At 47.6% G+C, this 21491-nt stretch overlaps 3 protein-coding genes across 3 annotated transcripts in view; 2 read left to right on the top strand and 1 right to left on the bottom strand.

Moving 5' to 3' along the window:
- Nucleotides 1-2303, top strand: part of KCP (kielin cysteine rich BMP regulator) — a gene marked incomplete at its 5' end in the record, with an annotated part of 94269 nt that extends 91966 nt beyond the window's left edge. The window contains one exon of the mRNA XM_083401219.1: nucleotides 1768-2303. Coding sequence (XP_083257345.1) covers nucleotides 1768-1985 — 218 coding nt within the window. The 3' untranslated portion in view covers nucleotides 1986-2303. The remainder of the gene's footprint in view (nucleotides 1-1767) is intronic.
- A 5967-nt stretch (nucleotides 2304-8270) lies between these two features.
- Nucleotides 8271-17128, top strand: LOC310658867 (interferon-induced protein with tetratricopeptide repeats 5-like). Its single transcript, XM_083401256.1, has 2 exons — nucleotides 8271-8402; nucleotides 15062-17128. The coding sequence occupies exons 1-2, from the start codon at nucleotides 8398-8400 to the stop codon at nucleotides 16443-16445; spliced, it is 1389 nt and encodes a 462-aa protein (XP_083257382.1). The 5' UTR covers nucleotides 8271-8397; the 3' UTR covers nucleotides 16446-17128.
- A 285-nt stretch (nucleotides 17129-17413) lies between these two features.
- Nucleotides 17414-21491, bottom strand: part of LOC310659004 (uncharacterized protein) — a 37286-nt gene continuing 33208 nt past the window's right edge. Inside the window, exons 16-17 of the mRNA XM_083401608.1 lie at nucleotides 21135-21226; nucleotides 17414-18597 (exon numbers count right to left, since the gene is read on the bottom strand). Of these exons, the coding sequence (XP_083257734.1) occupies nucleotides 18510-18597; nucleotides 21135-21226 (180 nt within the window). The 3' untranslated portion in view covers nucleotides 17414-18509. The remainder of the gene's footprint in view (nucleotides 18598-21134; nucleotides 21227-21491) is intronic.

Raw genomic sequence — 21491 nt, 5'->3', positions numbered from 1 at the left:
TCCAAAACCAAGGTGCGCTTTCCCATAGAAAGTCATGCAAAATGGATTAATCCGTTCCAGACTTTGGGAAAACAACCCCTGAAACAGCAATTTAACATGCATTTTACTTTCTAACGAGACCATTGATCCATAAAATGAAAGCAATAAGCAATGTACTGCAGTCACACAATCAATTGGTAGCTGAATTGGGTTCCACGCAGTCACAAAAACAAAACGAAAAGAGCCACAAAATGCAAAAAAAATAGCAAAACAAATATCAGTGTAACGCTCAAAACATAGAATTTTTCATCAGCGTGGTGGGAAGATATAGAATTGCCTCATAAACCCATCTTATTTCAAATGAATGTACGTAAATGGAAATATCAAATGCAGCAACTACATTATTACATGACTAGTGCTCCAAGTAGAATTCTACGAAACAGTAGTCAATATCCGGAATCACTGTTCAGTGTTGGACATCATAATTGCTGAATACACAAAGCTTCACACAGCTTGTGTTTCATCGTACAAAGTCTGGTACCTCGCTTCATTTTAATACTAAGAACTATATAAGAAATATATAGTGCGGTATAAAGTAATGGATAGATAAAGTACAGTGAGATTAAGTGGAAGTCAGTTTTAAATTTCTTCTCTATAAGTTTTATAATTGTGTTCAGTATGAGAAGTATATATGAGGATAATTATATTAATCTTCTTGTATATTATAATGTGGTGGTTTGTTTGATGTTTCTGTTGATTGATTGATTGATTGTATGTTTGTTTACTTGTATGTACGTCTGTTTACTCATAAATCTACAGTGGTACCTCGGGTTAAGTACTTAATTCGTTTGAGGTGCTTTCGAACTGCTAGGTTGGCAGGAGCAGGGACCGAGCAACGGGAGCTCAACCTGTCATGGGGATTCAAACCGCCAACCTTCTGATCGGCAAGCCCTAGTCTCTATGGTTTAATCCACAGCACCACCCACGTCCCTATCAGGAGTATATATGGTGATAATTATATTAATCTTCTTGTATCTTATAATGTGGTGGTTTGTTTGATTTTTCTGTTATTTGATTGATTGATTGATTGATTGATTGATTGATTGTACAGTGGTACCTCAGGTTAAGTACTTAATTTGTTCCGGAGGTCCGTTCTTAACCTGAAACTGTTCTTAACCTGAAGCACCACTTTAGCTAATGGGGCCTCCTGCTGCCGCCTCACTGCCGGAGCACAATTTCTGTTCTCATCCTGAAGCAAAGTACTTAACCCGAGGTAATATTTCTGGGTTAGCGGAATCTGTAACCTGAAGCGTATGTAACCTGAAGCATCTGTAACCCGAGCTACCACTGTATGTTTGTTTACTTGTATGCATGTCTGTTTACACACACACACACACACACACACACACACACACAGAGTGGTACCTTGGGTTACATCCGCTTCAGGTTACAGACTCCGCTAACCCAGAAATCGTGCTTCAGGTTAAGAACTTTGCTTCAGGATGAGAGCAGAAATCGTGTGGTGGCAGCACGGCGGCAGCGGGAGGCCCCATTATCTAAAGTGGTGCTTCAGGTTAAGAACAGTTTCAGGTTAAGTACGGACCTCCGGAACGAATTAAGTACTTAACCCGAGGTACTGTATAACTGTATAATTTTCATTTGGCTGAGACTCCAACTTCAACCTGAATTTCAGATGCCATCTCGAGATGAGTCGGTCCTCAGTCCCCGTGGGCCAGATCCTGCCTTATCTAACCTCTTCTCTCTCTTTTTCTCCCCCCCCCCCTGCAGCCGTGGGCTGCCCCCAAGACCGGGGCTACGTCTTTGACGAGTGTGGCCCCCCTTGCCCCAAAACATGCTTCAACCGGGCCGTCCCGCTGGGGGTCCTGGAGTCCCACTGCTTCAAGCCTTGCGTGCCAGGCTGCCAATGCCCTGCCGGGCTGGTGGAACACGAAGCCCACTGCATCCTGCCAGAGTCCTGCCCTCGCATCATCTACGGAACTCTCTGAGACAGGATGGAACCGGATTATTTCCAGGGAAGCCTCCGCCTTTGGCTCGTCTTGGGGAGCCTGGGACTGGGGTGGGGTGGGGCGGCTTCCCTGCCTGTTCCGGGGGGAGAGAGTTTGGCAAGGCAAGTTTCTCTCCCTTTGAAAGGCAGGGGGGCCTGGGCAGAACATGCTCTCTGCGGTGAGAATTCCAGCCTTCATTTCGAAGCATGGTTCTAGTCCTCACTGACTTCCTTCTGTGCCTTCTCCACTCCCTCGAAAAAAATCAAGCTGAAAACTTGAACCGTGGAGCCAGAATAAATTATGTACAACCAAGAAAAATGTCTCAGTTGCAGGGTCTATTCCACCTGGTCAGTTTCCTCCTAGAACTCGCCTGGTGGTGTCTGTGCGCACTGATTGTGCAAGCCAAGCGCAATCCTAGTCCTCATTGATGCTTTTCTAAGTGCCGATGCTGACTGACGTTGCCATCGGCCAATGGGTTTTGGGCCCCCTTCTTTCTAAATAACTCGGATGAATGAAGAGAGAGAACATTTCTCAGATTTGCGGGGGGGGGGGGGGCCTGCAAACATCGGAGGGGGAGCTAATGCCACACAAGACAGAATCGGGGTTGAAAAATGACCTCAACATTGGAGAACTGGGCGAAGCACAACTCTAGTCCTCATTGATGCCTTCCTAACTTGCCATTGGTGACTGGCGGTGCCACTAGCCAATGGGTTTTGGTGGAGACCAGAATGGGAAGATCTTCCACAGGTGAGAATTCCAGCCCTCATTTCGAAGCATGGTTCTAGTCCTCACTGACTTCCCTCTGTGCCTTCTCCACTGCCTCAAAAAAATCAATCCAAAAACTTGAATCATGAAGCCAGAATAAATTATGTACAACTAAGAAAAATGTTTCAGTTGCAGGATTTATTCTACCTGGTCAGTTTCCTCCTAGAACTTGCCTGGTGGTTTCTGTGCGCACTGATTGCGCAAGCGAAGCACAATCCTAGTCCTCATTGATGCCTTCCTAATGTAGCAGGAAACACCCCCCCCCATCATTCAGTTTGTACAAACTTCACACACATTCACACACTACATACGCTACACTTCTGTTATAAATTCATAGAAAATCAACCATACATCAGATTTGCACTGTTCCACTTTTATTTTACTCCATGAAGGAAGGACTACAAAATGGGGAAGGTTTGATACAGGCCACCATAATCCCTTGAGCATAGCAGCACATCCACAGGAGCCCTGCCCAGTTGCTTTGCCAACCCTGATGGTCTCAGACAGAAGACAATCAAAAATCACAAAGAACTTGCATATGGGAGTGGATTCAGCATGATCAGATTTCCCTCAGGCGGCAGGAAACTGTGACTACCTTTTGTCTTCAGGAAATGACTCATGCGGAGGGGGAGAAGGGAACCAGCCAGGTGACAGGACACTCAGGTTACCACCACAACTCCTCCCTCAACCCCTCCTTTCTGTAATGTATGGATGATGTTTCTGGGCGTGGGCTTGACCTAGAGGAGGGGAATTTCAAAAGTTTTTATAAGGTCTTGCACACCATTTTCTGTGTCTTTCCTCTCTCTTGCAAGTGAGGGGAACACCCTGCTGCAACAGTACAATAAAGGCCAAGCCTACAGGCTGCTGATTTGCTCCAATTAATCTGGTTGGTGTCTTTACTTTTTGTCCAAGGGAGCCCTCGGATTTTTCCGGTAACACTAACTTGCCATTGATGACTGGCGGTGCCATCAGCCAATGGGTTTTGGTGGAGACCAGAATGGGAAGATCTTCCACAGGGGGCCCACCACACCCAAATCTCCCTCTGGTTTTAACCCACTCTCCCCGTGGGGAGACACAGTCTGGATGTATTGTGGAAAAGGGTATCTGCCATCGCTCCACTGGATGAATAAAAAGGGATCTCTCTGGCACAGAAGTGTTTTCTGCTTGGGCCTAGAGATGGCAGAGAGAAGGGGATCAAGGTGACCTTCACAGCTTGGAGAACTGGGCCCAAACTAACAAAATGAATTTCTGTAGGGGCAAATGTCAGGTTTTGCCTTTAGGCAGGAAGAACCAGATGCACAAATATAGGATGGGGGACACCTGGCTCACTAGCAGTACCTGGGAAAATGATCTGGGGGTCTTGGTGGACCACAAGCTGAACATGAGCCCACAGTGTGATGCAGCAGCAAAAAAGGCTAATGCCATTCTAGGCTGCATCAACAGAAGTCTAGTGTCTGGATCAAGGGAAGTCATAAAGGTAAAGGGACCCCTGACCATTAGGTCCAGTCGTGGCCGACTCTGGGGTTGCGGTGCTCATCTCGCTTTACTGGGCGAGGGAGCCGGGGTACAGCTTCCTGGTCATGTGGCCAGCAGGACTAAGCCACTTCTGGAGAACCAGAGCAGCGCACGGAAATGCCATTTACCTTCCCGCTGGAGCGGTACCTATTTATCTATTTTCACTTTGAGGTGCTTTTCAACTGCTAGGTTGGCAGGAGCAGGGACCAAGCAATGGGAGCTCACCCCATCGCTGGGATTCAAACCACCGACCTTCTGATTGGCAAGTCCTAGGCTCATATTATAATAGTTCATTGAATGGTCCGAAAAAGGCTTCCAGTTATATCAGGCAGAGGAACCTCCAGGCCCTGCTTGGCTCTCTCCTCAGTCTGAGAAGTAGGAAATAATCTTGAATTGGAACCTGGTGGCTCAGAGAAGAGACACACTCCTTCCCAACCGAACAGAAGCAGGATTCGGAGAAGCGGGCGCTTGCCTCCTTCGTTCTGTCTCCCCCCAGGACCATTTCTAAGGCTTCCGCCAAGGAAGGGTGGTCTTTCCCCCTAGAGTCAGCCTGGCCATAGCTGGGACGTAGCAGCTTCTGTGCAAGGACTGCCGGGGGGGCTTGAGAAATGCAAATTCGTTCCGGGGGAAATGGAAACTGAAACTTATAAGAGGAAACTCATAAGAGAAAGGGCTCTCCGCTCCCAAAGTTGCTTTTCTTCCAGCAAAGGAACAGTTTTGTCACCCCGCAAGGGCAGACACCTGTCATGTATGGTCTAGTTGCAGGGGTTGGACTAGATGACCCTCGGGTCCCCTCCAACTTGACACTTCCATGAGCTAGGGGTTTGAGACACAAGGAAAGTAGGGGTTCTCCTGCTCATTCCCTGCTTGTAAGCTCCCCACTTTGGGCCTGATCCTGCAACCAGACAGATCTTCGGATGTTCTTATGAAGTGAAGCAGCGGCTACGTGCCAGCCCCTCGTGAGGAGCAGGTGACAAACACAGACCTGCCAACATTCCTCTGATAAAAATAGGGACATCCTATTCTACATCAGTGTTTTCCCTCCTCAGCCTATATATGCATAACTGCAATATGTGGGAAGGGTGGGGCTGGCTGAGCTGCCCAGTGGGACTTACTGTTAAGCAAAGACACATGGTTCAAACTGTAAAACGGCAAAGGGACCCCTGAACATTAGGTCCAGTCGGGGCCGACTCTGGGGTTGCAGCACTCATCCTGCTTTATTGGCCGAGGGAGCTGGCGTACAACTTCCGGGTCATGTGGCCAGCAGGACTAAGCCACTTCTGGCGAACCAGAGCAGCGCATGGAAACGCCGTTTACCTTCCCGCCGGAGCGGTACCTATTTATCTCCTTGCACTTTGACGTGCTTTCGAACTGCTAGGTGGGCAGGAGCAGGGACTGAGCAACGGGAGCTCACCCCGTCGTGGGGATTCGAACCGCCGACCTTCTGATCGGCAAGTCCTAGGCTCTGTGGTTTAACCCAGAGCTCCACCCACGTTCCTCTGCGGTCATTGGGAGAGTCCAAATGGCTTCAGAATTGCTCTCCTGTACTATTTCAGACACGTGGTTCATATACTTATATATGTGTTTGCCTTGCACATTTATGAATGTTTAATTTATATTTGAGATCTTAGAATTCTTAGAACAGACAGCTTTCCAAGTCGTGTGGCCAGCATGACTAAACTGCTTCTGGTGCAACGGAACACCGTGACGGAAACCAGAGCGCATGGAAATGCCATTTACCTTCCTGCCGCAGTGGTACCTATTTATCTACTTGCACTGGTGTGCTTTCGAACTGCTAGGTTGGCAGGAGCCGGAGCAGAGCAACAGGAGCTCACCCCATCGCTGGAATTCGAACCGCCAACCTTCCGATCGGCAAGTCTAAGAGGCTCGGTGGTTAACTTTAGACCACAGCCCCACAAACCTTTATTTGCAACCTCAAAAGGGGTTCATTTAAAAGCTTAGCACACTTCTTCGCGATGCCACAAAACTCCATCCTCCAGCCCAGGCAAGCTTTGAAGGTGCTGCACTGCAAATGGAGAATCAAGGAGGCCTTTTGCCGGCTTGGACCAGCACCTGCCTGGTTTTCAGCCCAAAGATGGGCACCTCTGTCTGGGTGCTCTGTTCCAGGAACGCAGCCATGCCCCTTGACCTTGGAGCCTCTCCCCTTCCCCCCTTTGCAGGTTTCTCCTCCGTGGCCAGCCTGGGGCTTACTTCCAAGTAGACATGCCTGGAATCGGGAGAAAAAGAGAAACTAGAAATATCAACAACCTCAGATATGCAGATAACACAACCTTGATGGCAGAAAGTGAGGAGGAATAAAAGAACCTTTTAATGAGGGTGAAAGAGGAGAGCGCAAAATATGATTGGCAAAAATGACTGGCAGAATCAGAGACCAGGGAGAAGAGATGGTGGAAGAAGATTGGAAGAAATTTAAAGACTATCTACAGAAATATTATAAGATTAATGAATGTTAGAATGACATCGGATGGAGGTTAAAAGGTTATTAGCAACAATGCGGTCAAGGAGTATGAAAAATTTGAAGGTTAAAAGATGTAAAACTAAAGATTTAATACATTAAGATATTAAGATAAAGATTAAGATACACTAAGATATTAAGACAAAGATTAAGATAAGATAGAGGGAAGGGATTTGCTGATTAAATATTTAAATTGGAATACAGCGAGGGGAGGTGTGAGGAAGTCTGGTAAATAAGCAAATGCAAGGAATATTATGAAAATGGAATTGTTTTTATTTGTTTTTCTTTTTGTTTTTGTATTTTTGTATTTTTCTTTTCTTTTTTTCTATGTAAAAGCTTTAATAAAAACATTTAAAAAAACAAAATATGGTTTGAAGCTCAACATCAAAAAAACAAAGATCATGGTCACTGGGCCCATCACCTCCTGGCAAACAGAAGGGGAAGAAACGGAGGCAGTGAGAGATTTTACTTTCTTGGGCTCCATGATCACTGCAGATGGTGTCACCAGCCATGAAATTAAAAGACGCCTGCTTCTTGGGAGAAAAGCAATGACAAACCTAGACAGCATCTTAAAAAGCAGAGGCATCACCTTGCCAACAAAGGTCCGTATTAAAGCTCTGGTTTTCCCAGTAGTGATGTATGGAAGTGAGAGCTGAACCATAAAGAAGGCTGATCACCAAAGAATGGATGCTTTTGAATTCTGGTGCTGGAGGAGACTCTTGAGAGTCCCATGGACTGCAAGAAGATCCAACCTCTCCATTCGGAAGGAAATCAGCCCTGAGTGCTCACTGGAAGGACAGATCCTGAAGCTGAGGCTCCAAGACTTTGGCCACCTCATGAGAAGAGAAGACTCCCTGGAAAAGACCCTGATGTTGGGGAAGATGGAGGGCACAAGGAGAAGGGGACGACAGAGGATGAGATGGTTGGACAGTGTTGTCGAAGCTACAAACATGAGTCAGACCAAACTGCGGGAGGCAGTGGAAGACACGAGTGACTGGAGTGCTCTGGTCCAGGGGGTCACGAAGAGTCGGACACGACTAAACGACTAAACAACAACAGCTACCGGTAATTCTGCAAAGCCTCGCAGAGGTTCGGAGGCAGCTGTTTTTTGCTCAGATGCTGCCCTGCCGAGCAGAGGAGACCTTGCAAGGGTGGATTGAGGATCCCTCCCGACCTCGTGGACGTGGGATGGGGATGGGGAGGAGAGCGGGAGGCGCGGGGGAATCGGGGAGCGGACTGGGGCGCGAGCAGGCAAGGATGGAGAGCAAAACGAGCCGGGAGGAGCTTTGCATCGTTTGCAGGGGAGAGCCAAGATACAATTTTGCCGTATGGCCCCCGTTTAAACCCTGATTTATTCATTTCCGCGAGTGGGGGGCAAAAATGTTGCGCTTGGGGGGGAAATAAAAATTAAAATTAAATGTTGCGCTTGGAGACTTTGCAAGCAGCCAAGGAACCTTCCTCTCCACAAACAGGAAACGGATCTCTCTTTTGAGTTTCGGTTTCTATTTTGCCCGAGTGAGCTCTGCGTTGCTTATATAATCTGAGAGGGCGAGGCAGAAGTTTGCAGACGGAGGTAGCATCCTGCAGACTGCGGGACCGCCGGCGAGGGGAAGTTCGCTTCCTGCGAAATTCAGCCTCGTCTCTGGAAAAGGAAAAATGAGGTAAGCAGGGACTCCCCCTGCGTAGATCTGACTCCTCCGGCTTAAAGATGGGAGGGAAACCCCCACCCCGAATAGCCTGGCCCCCCTGCAATGCAAGTTGAGTGTTGCTGGACCCCAGCTTCGGCAGCCAGCATGGCCAAGGGCAAGGGGAGCGGGAGCGGGAGTCCGGCAAAACATCAGGAGAGCGGCAGCTGTGGCTCAGTGGTTAGAGCACCTGCTTTGCATGCAAGATCTCAGGGCTGGACTAGATGACTTAAGCATATGGGGAGCCGTGCACCTCGTGGTGTACCACATTCACAGTACAGTGGTACCTCGGGTTACATACGCTTCAGGTTACAGACTCCACTAACCCAGAAATAGTGCTTCAGGTTAAGAACTTTGATTCAGGATGAGAGCAGAAATCGTGCTCCGGCAGCGCAGCAGCAGCAGGAGGCCCTATTAGCTAAAGTGGTGCTTTAGGTTAAGAACAGTTTCAGGTTAAGAACAGACCTCTGGAACGAATTAAGTACTTAACCCGAGGTGGCACTGTACTGAGGAAAAGAACCCCCAGGATGTTTCCCTGAAGCACCCCCCCCCCCCCGAAAGAACCCTGTTAACTGCACTTTACACATCAGAGGGGCATTTCCAAGCATCCTTCAGTTCCCAGGGTTCTGGCAGTGCGTGCACACTTTAAATGTGCTTTGAAGGATGGTGTGCGCACAGTCTCATTGGCGTGCTGCCTCTGGCACTGGAGATTATCCAATTGTGGCGTTGGCAGAAATGACAAAGCATTTTGAGCATGTAAACAAGTTTGTGAACAGCACCACCAAGCCCATGTCCTCCAAAGAAGCACAGAATGAGGGTAGTGACTGTGAATGTACAACCAATCTCAAGAACATTCCACATAACCAGGAGTTGATTACGCGCATGATGATCAAATGTGCAGCTGTTGCAAATCCATGCCGCCCTCTAGAACTGTGTCTTGAATGCTGGAATGAAGTTATATGGTTTTAGCAGAAATGTTATAAAGAATTAAGTAGAAACTGATTGTTAATGGGCTAATAGTGGAAAATTTAAGGTTAGAGTGTGTTAAGATAAATTATAGAACAACAAAAAAAGATTGAGAAAGATGGAAATAGCTGAAATAGCTAAATTGAACTAGAATACAAAAAAGGGAGGTGTGAGGAGGTCGATGAAACAAGCAAATGAAAGGTAAACATATGGAAAATGGATGTGTTTTTAAATGCTTTTGTATTTTTTGTTATCTTGATGTATTGTTTTTTAGTTTTTATTTTTATTTTTGATGTATTGTTTGTTAAATTCTTTATCGCTTTTTTCTTTTTTTCTTTTTGTAACTATAAAACTTCTAATAAATATTATTTTAAAAAAATAAATAGAACTGTGTATTGAATGGGCTGGGAGGATTTCTTTTTATATATATATAATATTTTATTGGATTTTACAATAAATATAAAACGACAAAAGATAGAACACAGCACAACAAAAAATAGAAAAATACAGCGACATACAAACACAAAACAGCAAAAAATATAAAAAATAAAAATAATAAAAAACAATTTTTATCTCCTTATATTCTTTGCATTAACTTGTTTCTCCGACCTCCCCAGACCTCCCTTCTCTGTATTCCAGATTGTATATTCTGTCAGCAAATTCCTTCCCTCTGTCATATTTTGATTTTATCATAATCCTAATATCTTAATATAATTACGTTTCCTTATATCTTAAAATATTATATCTTTTTAATCTTTACACTTTTTTACTAATAACCTTTTACATTCAATCTGGTGTCATCAAACATTCATTATCTTATAGTGTTTCTGTAAATAATCTTTAAACTTCCTTCAATCTTCCTTCACCATCTCCAATCTTCCTTCACCCGGCTGGGAGGATTTCAGAAGAATATTTTGCACAGACGGATGAAGAAAAGAGACAGGCTCTGCCAGTGGTTATGCCAGTTTTCGATCGAAACACCTGTAGCATCCCCAAGTCTCAGATATCCTTCATTGATTACTTCATAATGGACATGTTTGATGCTTGGGCTGCATTTGCACACCTACCTGTTCTGATGCAACACTTGGCAAATAACCACAAACACTGGAAAACACTAGATGAGCTAAAGCGTAGGAGCCTCCGGCTTCCTTCAGAGAACAGTAACGGAAGCTGAATGGAGGATATGGAACATCATAGCCTCCCACTCACACTGTGAACCACTTACTGGTATGAACCCAAGAGGGGGCAATTTCCTTCACAATGAAGCAACCAACATGGAGAAGACTATTGTTTCTCAATTTTAAATTGTTCTAAATTCTACACAACTTTTATATATAAAAATGATAATCGAGAAACCAATATATGCTTTATAGAGCTATTCTCTTTTTGTGGCACAATGGATCCTTTTAAATGTAATTTTATATAAAACAAATTGTTATAATTTGTCCAAAAAAAAAAAAAAAAAGAATTGTGGCGTTGGAAGGGACACCCAGAGTCATCTAGTCCAACCCCCTGCAAGGCAGGAATCTCAGCTAAAGAATCCCTGGCAGGTGGCCCTCCCAGCCCTGCTTAAAAACCTCCAAAGGACTTTTGTTTTCCTTGAATTCCTGGGCTTTGCATGTAGAAGATCTCGGGGCTGGACTAGATGACCGGGGCTGTCTTAAGCATATGCGTGGCCACGCACCTCGTGGTGTACCACATTCACAGTACAGTGGTACCTCGGGTTACATATGCTTCAGGTTACATATGCTTCAGGTTACAGACTTCACTAACCCAGAAATAGTGCTTCAGGTTACGAACTTTGCTTCAGGATGAGAACAGAAATTGTGCTCCGGTGGTGCGGCAGCAGTGGGAGGCCCTATTAGTTAAAGTGGTGCTTCAGGTTAAGAACAGTGTCAGGTTAAAAACGGACCTCCGGAACGAATTAAGTACTTAACCCGAGGTGCCACTGTACTGAGGAAAAGGATGTTTCCCTGAAGCACACCCCCCCCCCCAGAAAGAACCCTGTTAACTGCACTTTACACATCAGAGGGGCATTTCCAAGCATCCTTCAGTTCCCAGGGTTCTGGCAGTGCGTGCGCACTTTAAATGTGCTTTGAAGGATGGTGTGCGCACAGTCTCATTGGCGTGCTGCCTCTGGCACCGGAGATCATAGAATTGTGGCGTTGGAAGGGACGTCCAGAGTCATCTAGTCCAACCCCCTGCAAGGCAGGAATCTCAGCTAAAGAACCCCTCGCAGGTGGCCCTCCCAGCCCTGCTTAAAAACCTCCCAAGGACTTTTCTTTTCCTCGAATTCCTGTGCTTTGCATGCAGAAGATCTCGGGGCTGGACTAGATGACCCTCGGGGTCCCTTGCAACTCTAAAATCCTGTGGTCCCCTGATGGCATCTGCAGGTAGGGCTGGAGATAGGATTGTGGAACTGTAGAGTTGGAAGGGACCCGTGGGTCATCTAGTCCAACCCCCTGCGATGGAGGGATCTTTTATCCAAAGCGGGGCTTGAACCCACAACCCTGAGATCAAGAGTCTCCTGTTCTCACACTCTTTGGCCAAATCTAGGGTGATGGAGGAAGCACCTGCTCAGGTGGGCGGGGCATAGGGATGAAAGTGGGCGGGGCAACAGGTGTGACCCTTCCTTTTTTGGCAAGAGGCCACATTCCAGTGACGCCCAAGTCTGAATCCTAAATCTTCTGGGCCCTTTTGAGCAAAGAACTCCTGCCCGCAGAACCCCTTCACCCTTTCTGTCTCTCTTCTTATTTATAGTTTTATTAGATTTTTCTAATTTACATTTCAGAATGTTCATTTAAACCATCTCAGATCAATCACTTCCCTTCCTCTCTTTCCGTGGTTCATTTTGCCTACTGTACATCCCTGCATATTGTAAACGACCTAAACCATTCCGTATTCCATTGTTACACCATCAAAACTTATTTGCCCTGTTGAATTTATCTTAAGGCTGCCAGCGCTTTTAAATGTACACAACTTTCACCCATTGAATTAATTTTATAATGAATGATTTTAGAGTGTTGTTAGAAAACCTCTTATGGCCTGGAGGCACTTTATGCCAAAGCCTTATTTCTGCTAAGCAGGTCTTGGTCTGGTCAGTGACTGCATGGGAGACCACTAGGGAACTTGGTTTACATAAGCGATTTTAGAGTGTTGTTTGTGTTGTACTTTTGTACTGTTTTATTGTTGTTAGCCGCCCTGAGCCCAGCTTCGGCTGGGGAGGGCAGGATATAAATAAAATTTACTACTACTACCACTATTATTATTATTATTATTATTCATTATTATTAAATCAGTAAATATTTCCCAGCCTTCTCTAAACGTATATTCTTCCTGTTCTCTTATTCTGTATGTAAAAATTTGCAAGCTTTGTGTATTCCATAAATTTAAGTTTACCAGACGTCCCTGGATTTACAAATCAGTCCCATGACAAAATCCATCTATCGTATTTTTCGCTCTATAAGATGCACCAGACCACAAGACGCACCTAGTTTTTGGAGGAGGAAAACAAGAAAAAAAATATTCTGAATCTCAGAAGCCAGAGCAGCAAGAGGGATCGCTGCGCAGTGAAAGCAGCAATCCCTCTTGCTGTTCTGGCTTCTGGGATAGCTGCGCAGCCTGCATTCACTCCATAAGACACACACACATTTCCCCTTACTCTTTAGGAGGGAAAAAGTGAGTCCTATAGAGCAAAAAATACGGTATTTAGTAGGAAATTGAAAAATGTCTCCGGATTCATTGAAAAAAAGTCTGGTAACTTTATTTAAGTCGCCATTCTCCTTTGGTTGGGGCTTCGCTCAGTTTCCATATTTGGGCTAGCAAAACACGGGCCGCAGTTGTAGCAGACATAAATAGCCTTTCTTTGAGACCTAGGAATTTCCCTCGGAATTCTCCCCAACAAAAAGGACTCTGGTGTTGTTGTTTTTAAAGGTACTTTTAAACATTTCCCCCCATTCATTATACAGTGGTACCTCGGGTTACATATGCTTCAGGTTATAGACACTTGAGGTTACAGACTCTGCTAACCCAGAAATGGTACCTCAGGTTAAGAACTTTCCTTCAGGATGAGAACAGAAATCGTGCGGCGGCAGCAGGAGGCCCCATTAGCTAAAGTGGTGCTTCAGGTTAAGAACAGTTTCAGGTTAAGAACGGACCTCCGGAACGAATTAAGTACTTAACCTTGGAACAGAATCCGTTCCGGAAATCTTTTTGACATCCGAAACATTCGACTATCAAAGTGCGGCTTCCGATTGGCTTCAGGAAGAACATTGGAAAACCAAGACAGGCTAAAAATGCAGAGTTTTGAAAAATTGAAAAACAGAGCGTGAGATTGGCTCCATTATTATCAAATAATGGAGGCATATAATTTGGACAAAAAATTAGGCTTCCAGGTGGAAAAATCAAAATTAGAAACAGAATTGTTAGAACCCAAAGTTAAGAATCTGTCTAGAATGTATAACTTGCTGCTGAAATGGAATACTCAAGATGAAACTGTGAAATCTGCTATGATTAAATGGGCACAAGATGTTGGGCATAACATTATGATGGCTGACTGGGAACAGTTATGGACCACAGGTGTGAAGTTTACGGCATGTAATGCCTTAAAGGAGAATTTAATGAAAATGATTTACAGGTGGTACATAACACCAGTCAAGCTTGCAAAAAATTATCATCTGCCCGATAATAAATGGTGGAAATGTAATGAGACTGAAGGTACTTTCCTTCACCTTTGGTGGAAGTGCCCAAGGATTAAGACCTTCTGGGAGATGATATATAATGAAATGAAAAAGGTATTTAAATATACCTTCCTGAAGAAACCAGAGGCCTTTCTCCTGGGCATGGTCGGTCAATTGGTGCCAAAGAAGGATAGAATTTTTTTTATGTACACCACAACAGCAGCAAGAATACTCATCGCAAAGTATTGGAAGACACAAGACCTACCCACCCGGGAAGAATGGTAGATGAAGCTGATGGTCTACATGGAAATGGCGGAACTGACTGGCAGAATCCGAGACCAGGGAAAAGAGTCAATGGAAGAAGATTGGAAAAAATTTAAAGTATATTTACAGAAATATTGCAAAGTTAATGAATGTTAGAAGAATACTGGAATGAAGTTATATGGTTTTAGCAGAAATGTTATTAAGGATTATGCAAAAACTGATCGTTAATGGGTAAAGTGGAAAATTTAAAGTAAGACTGTGTTAAGATAAATTATAGATCAAAAAACTGAGAAAGAGGGAAAGGATTTGCTGAACCAGTTAATTCGAATTAGAATACAAAAAAGGGAGGTGCGAGGAAGTCGAGGAAACAAGCAAATGAAAGATAAAGATATGAAATTTGGATGTGTTTTTAAATGTTTTTGTTTTTTCTTGTTGTTTTGTTGTATTGTTTCTTTTTTTAATTTTGATGTATCGTTTGTTGAATTTGTGTATTGTTGTTTTTTTTTTTACCTTTTTTCTTTCTGTAACTATAAAACATCTAATAAATATTATTTTTTTAAAAAAAGGAAAACCAGAACACTCGCTTCCCGTTTTCGATCGTTCGAGAGCCAAAACGTTCGACTCCCAAGGCGTTCGGGAGCTGAGGTAGGGCTGTATATCCTCTCAAGAGTGTCCCTCACCCTTTCTCGATCTCCCTCCCTCCCTGCCTGCCTCTTCCCTCTGCAGCCGACCGCTGAGATCGAAGCTGGAGAGCCTGCAGTGCCACTTCACCTGGGACTTCGAGGTCAAGGACAAGGTGGATGCCGTGCACATCCTGCAGACCTTGGCCCCGCAGGCCCAGCACACCCCGCACCGCAACCGAGGCGCCTACCTTGCCATGAGGGCCTACCTCCAGGACTTCCAGGGGAACTACGAGGAGGCCCTGGACAGCCTCCGAGAAGCAGAGGGGGCTCTGAGGCGGGACCACCCCGCCAACTTCTCCCGCCAGGCCCTGGTGACCTACGGCAACTATGCCTGGGTCTACTACCGCTTGCTCAATTACGACATGGTGGACCTCTACCTGGGGCGCATCCACGACATCTGCCGGTCCTTGGCCAGCCCAGAGGCGTACTCTGCGATGATCCCCGAAATCCATGCTCAGAAAGGCTGGTCCCTCCTGGCCGGGGGCTTCCGGAACGGGGACCAGGCCGCAGAATGTTTCCGGAAGGCGCTGGAGGCGGAAGAGTCCAACGAGGAGTTCCAGGCAGGACTGGCCATCTCTGTTTTTGCCTCCTACACTCATTCCTGGACTGCCAAACAACGGGAAGAAGCCCAGAAGTTGCTGGAAGAAGTCGTCGCTCGACAGCCGCAGAACTACGAAGCCAAAGCTTATTTGGCTCAGACACTTATGCCGGTGGACGCGGAAAGAGCGCTCTTCTTTGTGGACGATGTTGTCCAGGAGAGTGTGAACCCCGAAGTCCTCCGAATCGTCTCCAAGCTGTACAAGAAACAACCCATTCCCCCTACCATTTCCATTCTAAAGAAGGCCATTTCCATTCTGAAGAAGGCCATCGCCCTAGATCCCGGCTACCATCTCCTACACTACGACCTTGGCATGTGCTACCTCCAGATGTTGGAGCACTCTCCAGGCAATGCCAGAGAAGAAGCCATCGAGCCTGCCATTGAGAGCTTCAAGCGCTCTCTCGAGATGGATCCTTTCTCCATCTTCACCCAGCTGAAGCTGGCGAGCGCTTACGGCGAGAGGTCACCGGCGTACGAGGAAGAGATCTACCTTAACCTGATGGAGGAGCTCCCGGGAGCCAGCAAGAGATGCCAGCAGTCCATCTACATGCACTGGGGGGACTTCCTCCTCCACAAGAAGGGGATGAAGAGCAAGGCCCTAGAGATGTACCAGGCGGCTGCCAGGATCCCCGGAGACCACTCCCTTGAGAGGAAGCAGCTGGACATTCGCCTGAAGAGGCTGGCGAGGATGTTCAGGGAAGACGGAGAAATGGACCAAGCGAGAGCTGTCTACAGCTTCCTTAATGAAACAGGGCTTCAGGGTACAAGTCAACAGGGCGGATCACGGCGAAGGGGTTCGTGGCGAGGGAAGGGCAGGGCCCAGCAGTGAAGCACCTCCACACTTGCAGAGAGGCAGGGGGTTGTGGCTCTTTCCTTCCAGTTTGGGAAGAGGCTCTTCCCGCAGCCTCTGAGCCCCTGGACCCTCCAGCAGGATTTGCTGGGGAAAAGCTGTTTTCCATGAAGTTTCATTGCATTCCCCTCCCCGCACTAAAGGAGAGGGAAAAAAGCTTCCAGCTGTGTTTATCTGTGTAGTTGTTTCTAGAAGTGGCATTGCTATTATTATTATTATTATTATTATTACTATTTTTAGTCCTGGATCCTGCAAGGGTTAAAATCCAATGGAGGATTCCATTGCTGAACCAAGGAGCAAGTTTCTTTGTGGAATAATGGCTGAAGTTGCCATGCTAAGTACTGCCATTCCTTCTCTTGAATAGACCAGGGTTTCCCAATCTTTTTTCCCCCCAGACTACAACTCCCATCATCACTAGCTAGCAGGACCAGTGGTCAAGGATGATGGGAGTTGTAGTCCAAAAGCAGCTGGAGACTCAAGTTTGGGAAACTCCGAGTTAGACAAAGGCTGCTCAGTGCAATGATCAGTTTCTTTTGCGCTTGACTCCAAGGCTGTCAGTATGGAAGAAGCAAGGCCTTTTGGGGTGTTAAGTCTGCGAGCCCCTCCATCTTGGGCTCAGGTTGTATGTATGTTGTGCAAATAAACCATATATCCTAAGGACACCACGGTCTCCACTGTTGCCTGTTCCAAGGAAACTGAGCCCTGGGATATTGCTCCGCTCAGAGATTTGGGTGCCACATAACAGTATTAAGATTATGGTGACCACATATTGCTTGCCCGTCACCCTAAGGTCCCAGGGCGGGTTGCAACCATTCAAGTTATTAATATATCGAAAGATGGCATTGCACAATATTGCAAACAGTTTAAAGCCAAGTAGGAATTGCCGAGGGTTGAAACAGATTAGCCTTTGGGACCCTTCCAGAAAATAACAGAGGCCAACCAGAGTGTTTTGAGAAGCAAAGCGGCCAGTAAGCCTGATCTTTATTCAAGGAATTGTTGCAACAGGGTCCCCATTGACCCCACGCAGGAGGGAGGAGAACCCCGAACAATGGTGCTCAAGCCCTTATATAGACTTTTGAAATTGCCCACCCTGTCGCCCAAGACCGTCGCCCAAAAGCATCAAACATACATCACAGGAGGAGGTGGTCTACAGCAGAAATCCTGTTTGCCAGAACACCTGATAATGGTCACTGATTGCATTGCCTGGGCAACCTGGCCATCCTTTTGTGATGGTTAATACTTTAGTTCCTGAATCCAGGTCACAGGCTCACCTTATTCATACACAAATACATCCTTAAGACAGGATTTGTAAGCAAAAAGACAATGGGAAGGCTTTCCCCATTTGCCTCCCTTCCCGCAGAGGAATATTTGTGGTCATTGTGAGAGTCAAAATGGCTTCAGGATTGCTCTCCTGTACTATTTCAGACACATGGTTCATATACTTATGTATGTGTTTGCCTTGTACATTTAAAGGTAAAGGTAAAGGGACCCCTGACCATTAGGTCCAGTCGTGGCCGACTCTGGGGTTGCGGCGCTCATCTCGCTTTACTGGCCGAGGGAGCCGGCGTACAGCTTCCGGGTCATGTGGCCAGCATGACTAAGCCGCTTCTGGCGAACCAGAGCAGCGCACGGAAACGCCGTTTATCTTCCCACCGGAGTGGTACCTATTGATCTACTTGCACTGGCGTGCTTTCGAACTGCTAGGTTGGCAGGAGCAGGGACCGAGCAACGGGAGCTCACTCCGTCGCGGGGATTCGAACCGCCGACATTCCGATCAGCACATCCTCTGAGGTTTAACCCACAGCGCCACCCGTGTCCCACCTTGCACATTTATGAGCGTTTAATTTATATTTGAGACCTTAGAATTCTCATAACAAAGGTGAAGCCATAAAATTATTGCAAAGGGGAAATCGGAACAACCATTGAAGGCTTTCAAAAAGTTGAAATAGTAATAGGCTTAGAAACACATGAGAAAGGGGGGTCCCCCAGGAAGGCAGGCAGAAGGGGGGCGGATCTGAGGGGCAGGTCCTCCTCCTGCTCTGTTCACGAGTCTCCAGTCTGTTCTTGCTCAGGAATTTCCTCTCCTTCGGCCACCAGTGGGTTGAGGAGCTCCTTGAATCGCAGCGTGTTCCTGCGGGATGGAGACAGATCTTGTGAGGCGTTTACATCCCCCCCCTCCTTTCCCCCCAAGGAGTTTGAGGTTTGCCGTGCAGAGTTCTCCCCCTCCTCATTTAATCCCCACAACAACCCAAGGCTGAGTGTCGGGGGGGGGGGGGAGCAGATGCCCAACGTCCACCACCCCCCCCCCCGACCAGCAGCAAGCTTTTTGCCCCTGTGGGGATCATAGCTGTCAACTTGCAGATTTGAAAATAAGGGACCAGCAGCCTCGAAAATAAGGGATCAGCAGCCAAAATAAGGGATCACAGGTCCCAAAGTAAAGAGCTCAGCTAATAGCAACAGTTTTGCTCCTCCTCGTCGCCAAAGTTGCGCTTTGTGCGTGGAGGGAAAGCGGCGGGTTTAACCCTTTGCGTGGAAGCCTGCTCCCATTTCATTTTAAAGCACATAAATATATATAAGTCGTCCCCATCTCCTAGCAGTCTCCGCTTTTCTTTTCCCCCCAGCCGCGATGGATGACGAGAAGGGCAGATGCCAGCACCAGCAGCGCAAAATGGCACAACAAGCACCCGGGGCAAGGCAAGTAATTTGCACCCCCTAACCTGTGGATTTTAGTAGGGGCAGAGAGCTGCGAGTGCGAGTGCGCCCCCCCCCAGATGTTGCGCCCGGTGCGGCCGGCCCCCCCTGCACCCCCACGCTACGCCACTGGCCAGCAGCGCAAAAAGCGTGGCACAACAAGCAAGCCGCGTGGGAGATGTGATGGGGGCAGGGGGGGGAGTGTTTCCAAGCCTCAGCCCCCACCCCAAAAGCAATCGCGGAGAGCGACGGCCGTGAATGAACTGCCCCCCCCCCCAAAAAAAACCACAGACACCGAGCAAGCCCTACGGCGCGCCTAGAAGAAAGGAGGAAGAAGAGCCGAGCGGAGGAAGAGAAGGAAGAAGAGGAGACAACAGCTCGCTACCTCCCTCCCGCCCTTTGCACCCTGCCGCCCGCTCCGGCCCCGCTTGCGCTGCTTGTCTCTCTCTTTTTTTGCAAATCTATGCAATATTGCGCTTGACCTTCCCAGCTCGCCGGAGCCGCCGGCGTGAGACGGAAGCCGAGGGGAGAGCAACAGAGCCGGCGCGAGGCCCCAGCCAGGTGGGCGAGGCTCGAGCCGCCCGCATCCCAGAAACTGGACGCTTGACAGCTATGGTGGGGATTCGAACCCTGGTCTCCCAGGTCCTAGTCCGACACTCCACACTGGCAAAGGGGATTTCGCTGGGTTTTCAGCTGGGTCCCCCCCCACACTTGGGGAGCCTCCACCTTCGCCCCAGAAGTGTTTACTGGTTCGGGGAGGGGCATGCACTTTGCACATGCTCAGAAAACATTCTCACTTCACATGCTTCAGGGTGGAGCTCTCATGTAAGGGGAACAAAAGATGGCCTCTCAAGCCTCTCTCATCCCCTTGGTTTTTTATTGCTCCTTTGCAACTTTCCCCAAGCTGGTGCCCTCCAGGTGGTCTGAACTATAATTCCCAGCAGCCCCAGCCAACACGGCAGGCTACACAACCACGCTGGCAGGGGCTGACAAAAAGTGTAGTGTGAATCCTCTGGAGGGCGCTAGTCAGGCTGCTAGATTGCCAGAATGACGCTGGGCTGGACGAACTCTTGTTCTGAGCCAGCAGCCGGGCTCCTCCTACGTTGTTAGCCTGGGCACCTGTCATAGAATCACAGATCTGTGGGGTTGTAAGGAACCCTCAAAGGACATCTAGTCCAACCCCTGCAATGCAGGAATCGCAACTGAAGAATCCTGGAGAGATGGCCATCCGACCTCTGTTTAAAAGTCTCCAAGGAAGGAGTGCCCACCCCCCTTTGAGATCATCCTTTCCAGTGCTGAACGGCCAGGAAAGTTCTTCCTGATGTTCAGTATCCTTTCTTGTAATCCCTTGGTTCGGATCCTAGCCTCTTTTCCATGGGGCAGCCCTTGAGATAGTTGAAAATGGCTCTTATGTCTCCTCTAGGTCTCCTTTTATCCAGGCTAAGGTAAAGGTAAAGGGACCCCTGACCATTAGGTCCAGTCGTGGCCGACTCTGGGGTTGCGGTGCTCATCTCGCTTTACTGGCCGAGGAAGCCGGCGTACAGCTTCCGGGTCATGTGGCCAGCAGGACTAAGCCGCTTCTGGCGAACCAGAGCAGCGCACGGAAACGGCGTTTACCTTCCCACCAGAGTGGTACCTATTTATCTACTTGCACTTTGACATGCTTTCGAACTGCTAGGTTGGCAGGAGCAAGGACCAAGCAATGAGAGCTCACCCTGTCGCGGGGATTCGAACCGCCGACCTTCTGATCGGCAAGCCCTAGGCTCTGTGGCTTAGACCACAGTGCCACCCGTGTCCCAGGTTAAACATCCAGTATCCAGGCGAAACATCTGCAACTCCCTCAATCGGGCTTGGTTCCTAGGCAATTTTATCATCTTGCTGGTCCTCCTCTTTCCACTTTCTTAAACTGGGGTGCACAGAACTAGACACAGATTAGGGGTCCAGGGCAGATATTGATTTCTCCCCCTCCTTCCTTACCTCTCCCTCTTGGACTGCATGACATAGGTCCGCTCTCTCTTCACCTTCTCCAAGTGGCGTTTCACTGCGGTTTTCTGTCCAGCCTGGTCTTGCTGGAACGGGAAACGCAAAGTTACACTGGCTCCCCTCACAGCTGCCAAGGAGACGTCTCTTAGGACGCAGACCTGGCCCAGGCAAGATGATACCCAAACCCACCCATGGAGCCATCCCAGTAAATCTTCAAGAACCAGAACCTGACATCCCGTGCAGAGATGCGGTGGGCACACTCTTTCCTGGCCGAGCGGTTCACTTGCATGCCTGCGCTGGGAGTGACGGAAGCGAGGTCACCTCTTCTGCTGAGATGGGGAAGGGGCTGCT

This window comes from Podarcis tiliguerta, assembly GCF_965153285.1.
Source record: "Podarcis tiliguerta genome assembly, chromosome: 10".
Classification (NCBI taxonomy): Eukaryota; Metazoa; Chordata; class Lepidosauria; order Squamata; family Lacertidae; genus Podarcis; species Podarcis tiliguerta.
This window is presented reverse-complemented; position numbering and strand designations above follow the sequence as displayed.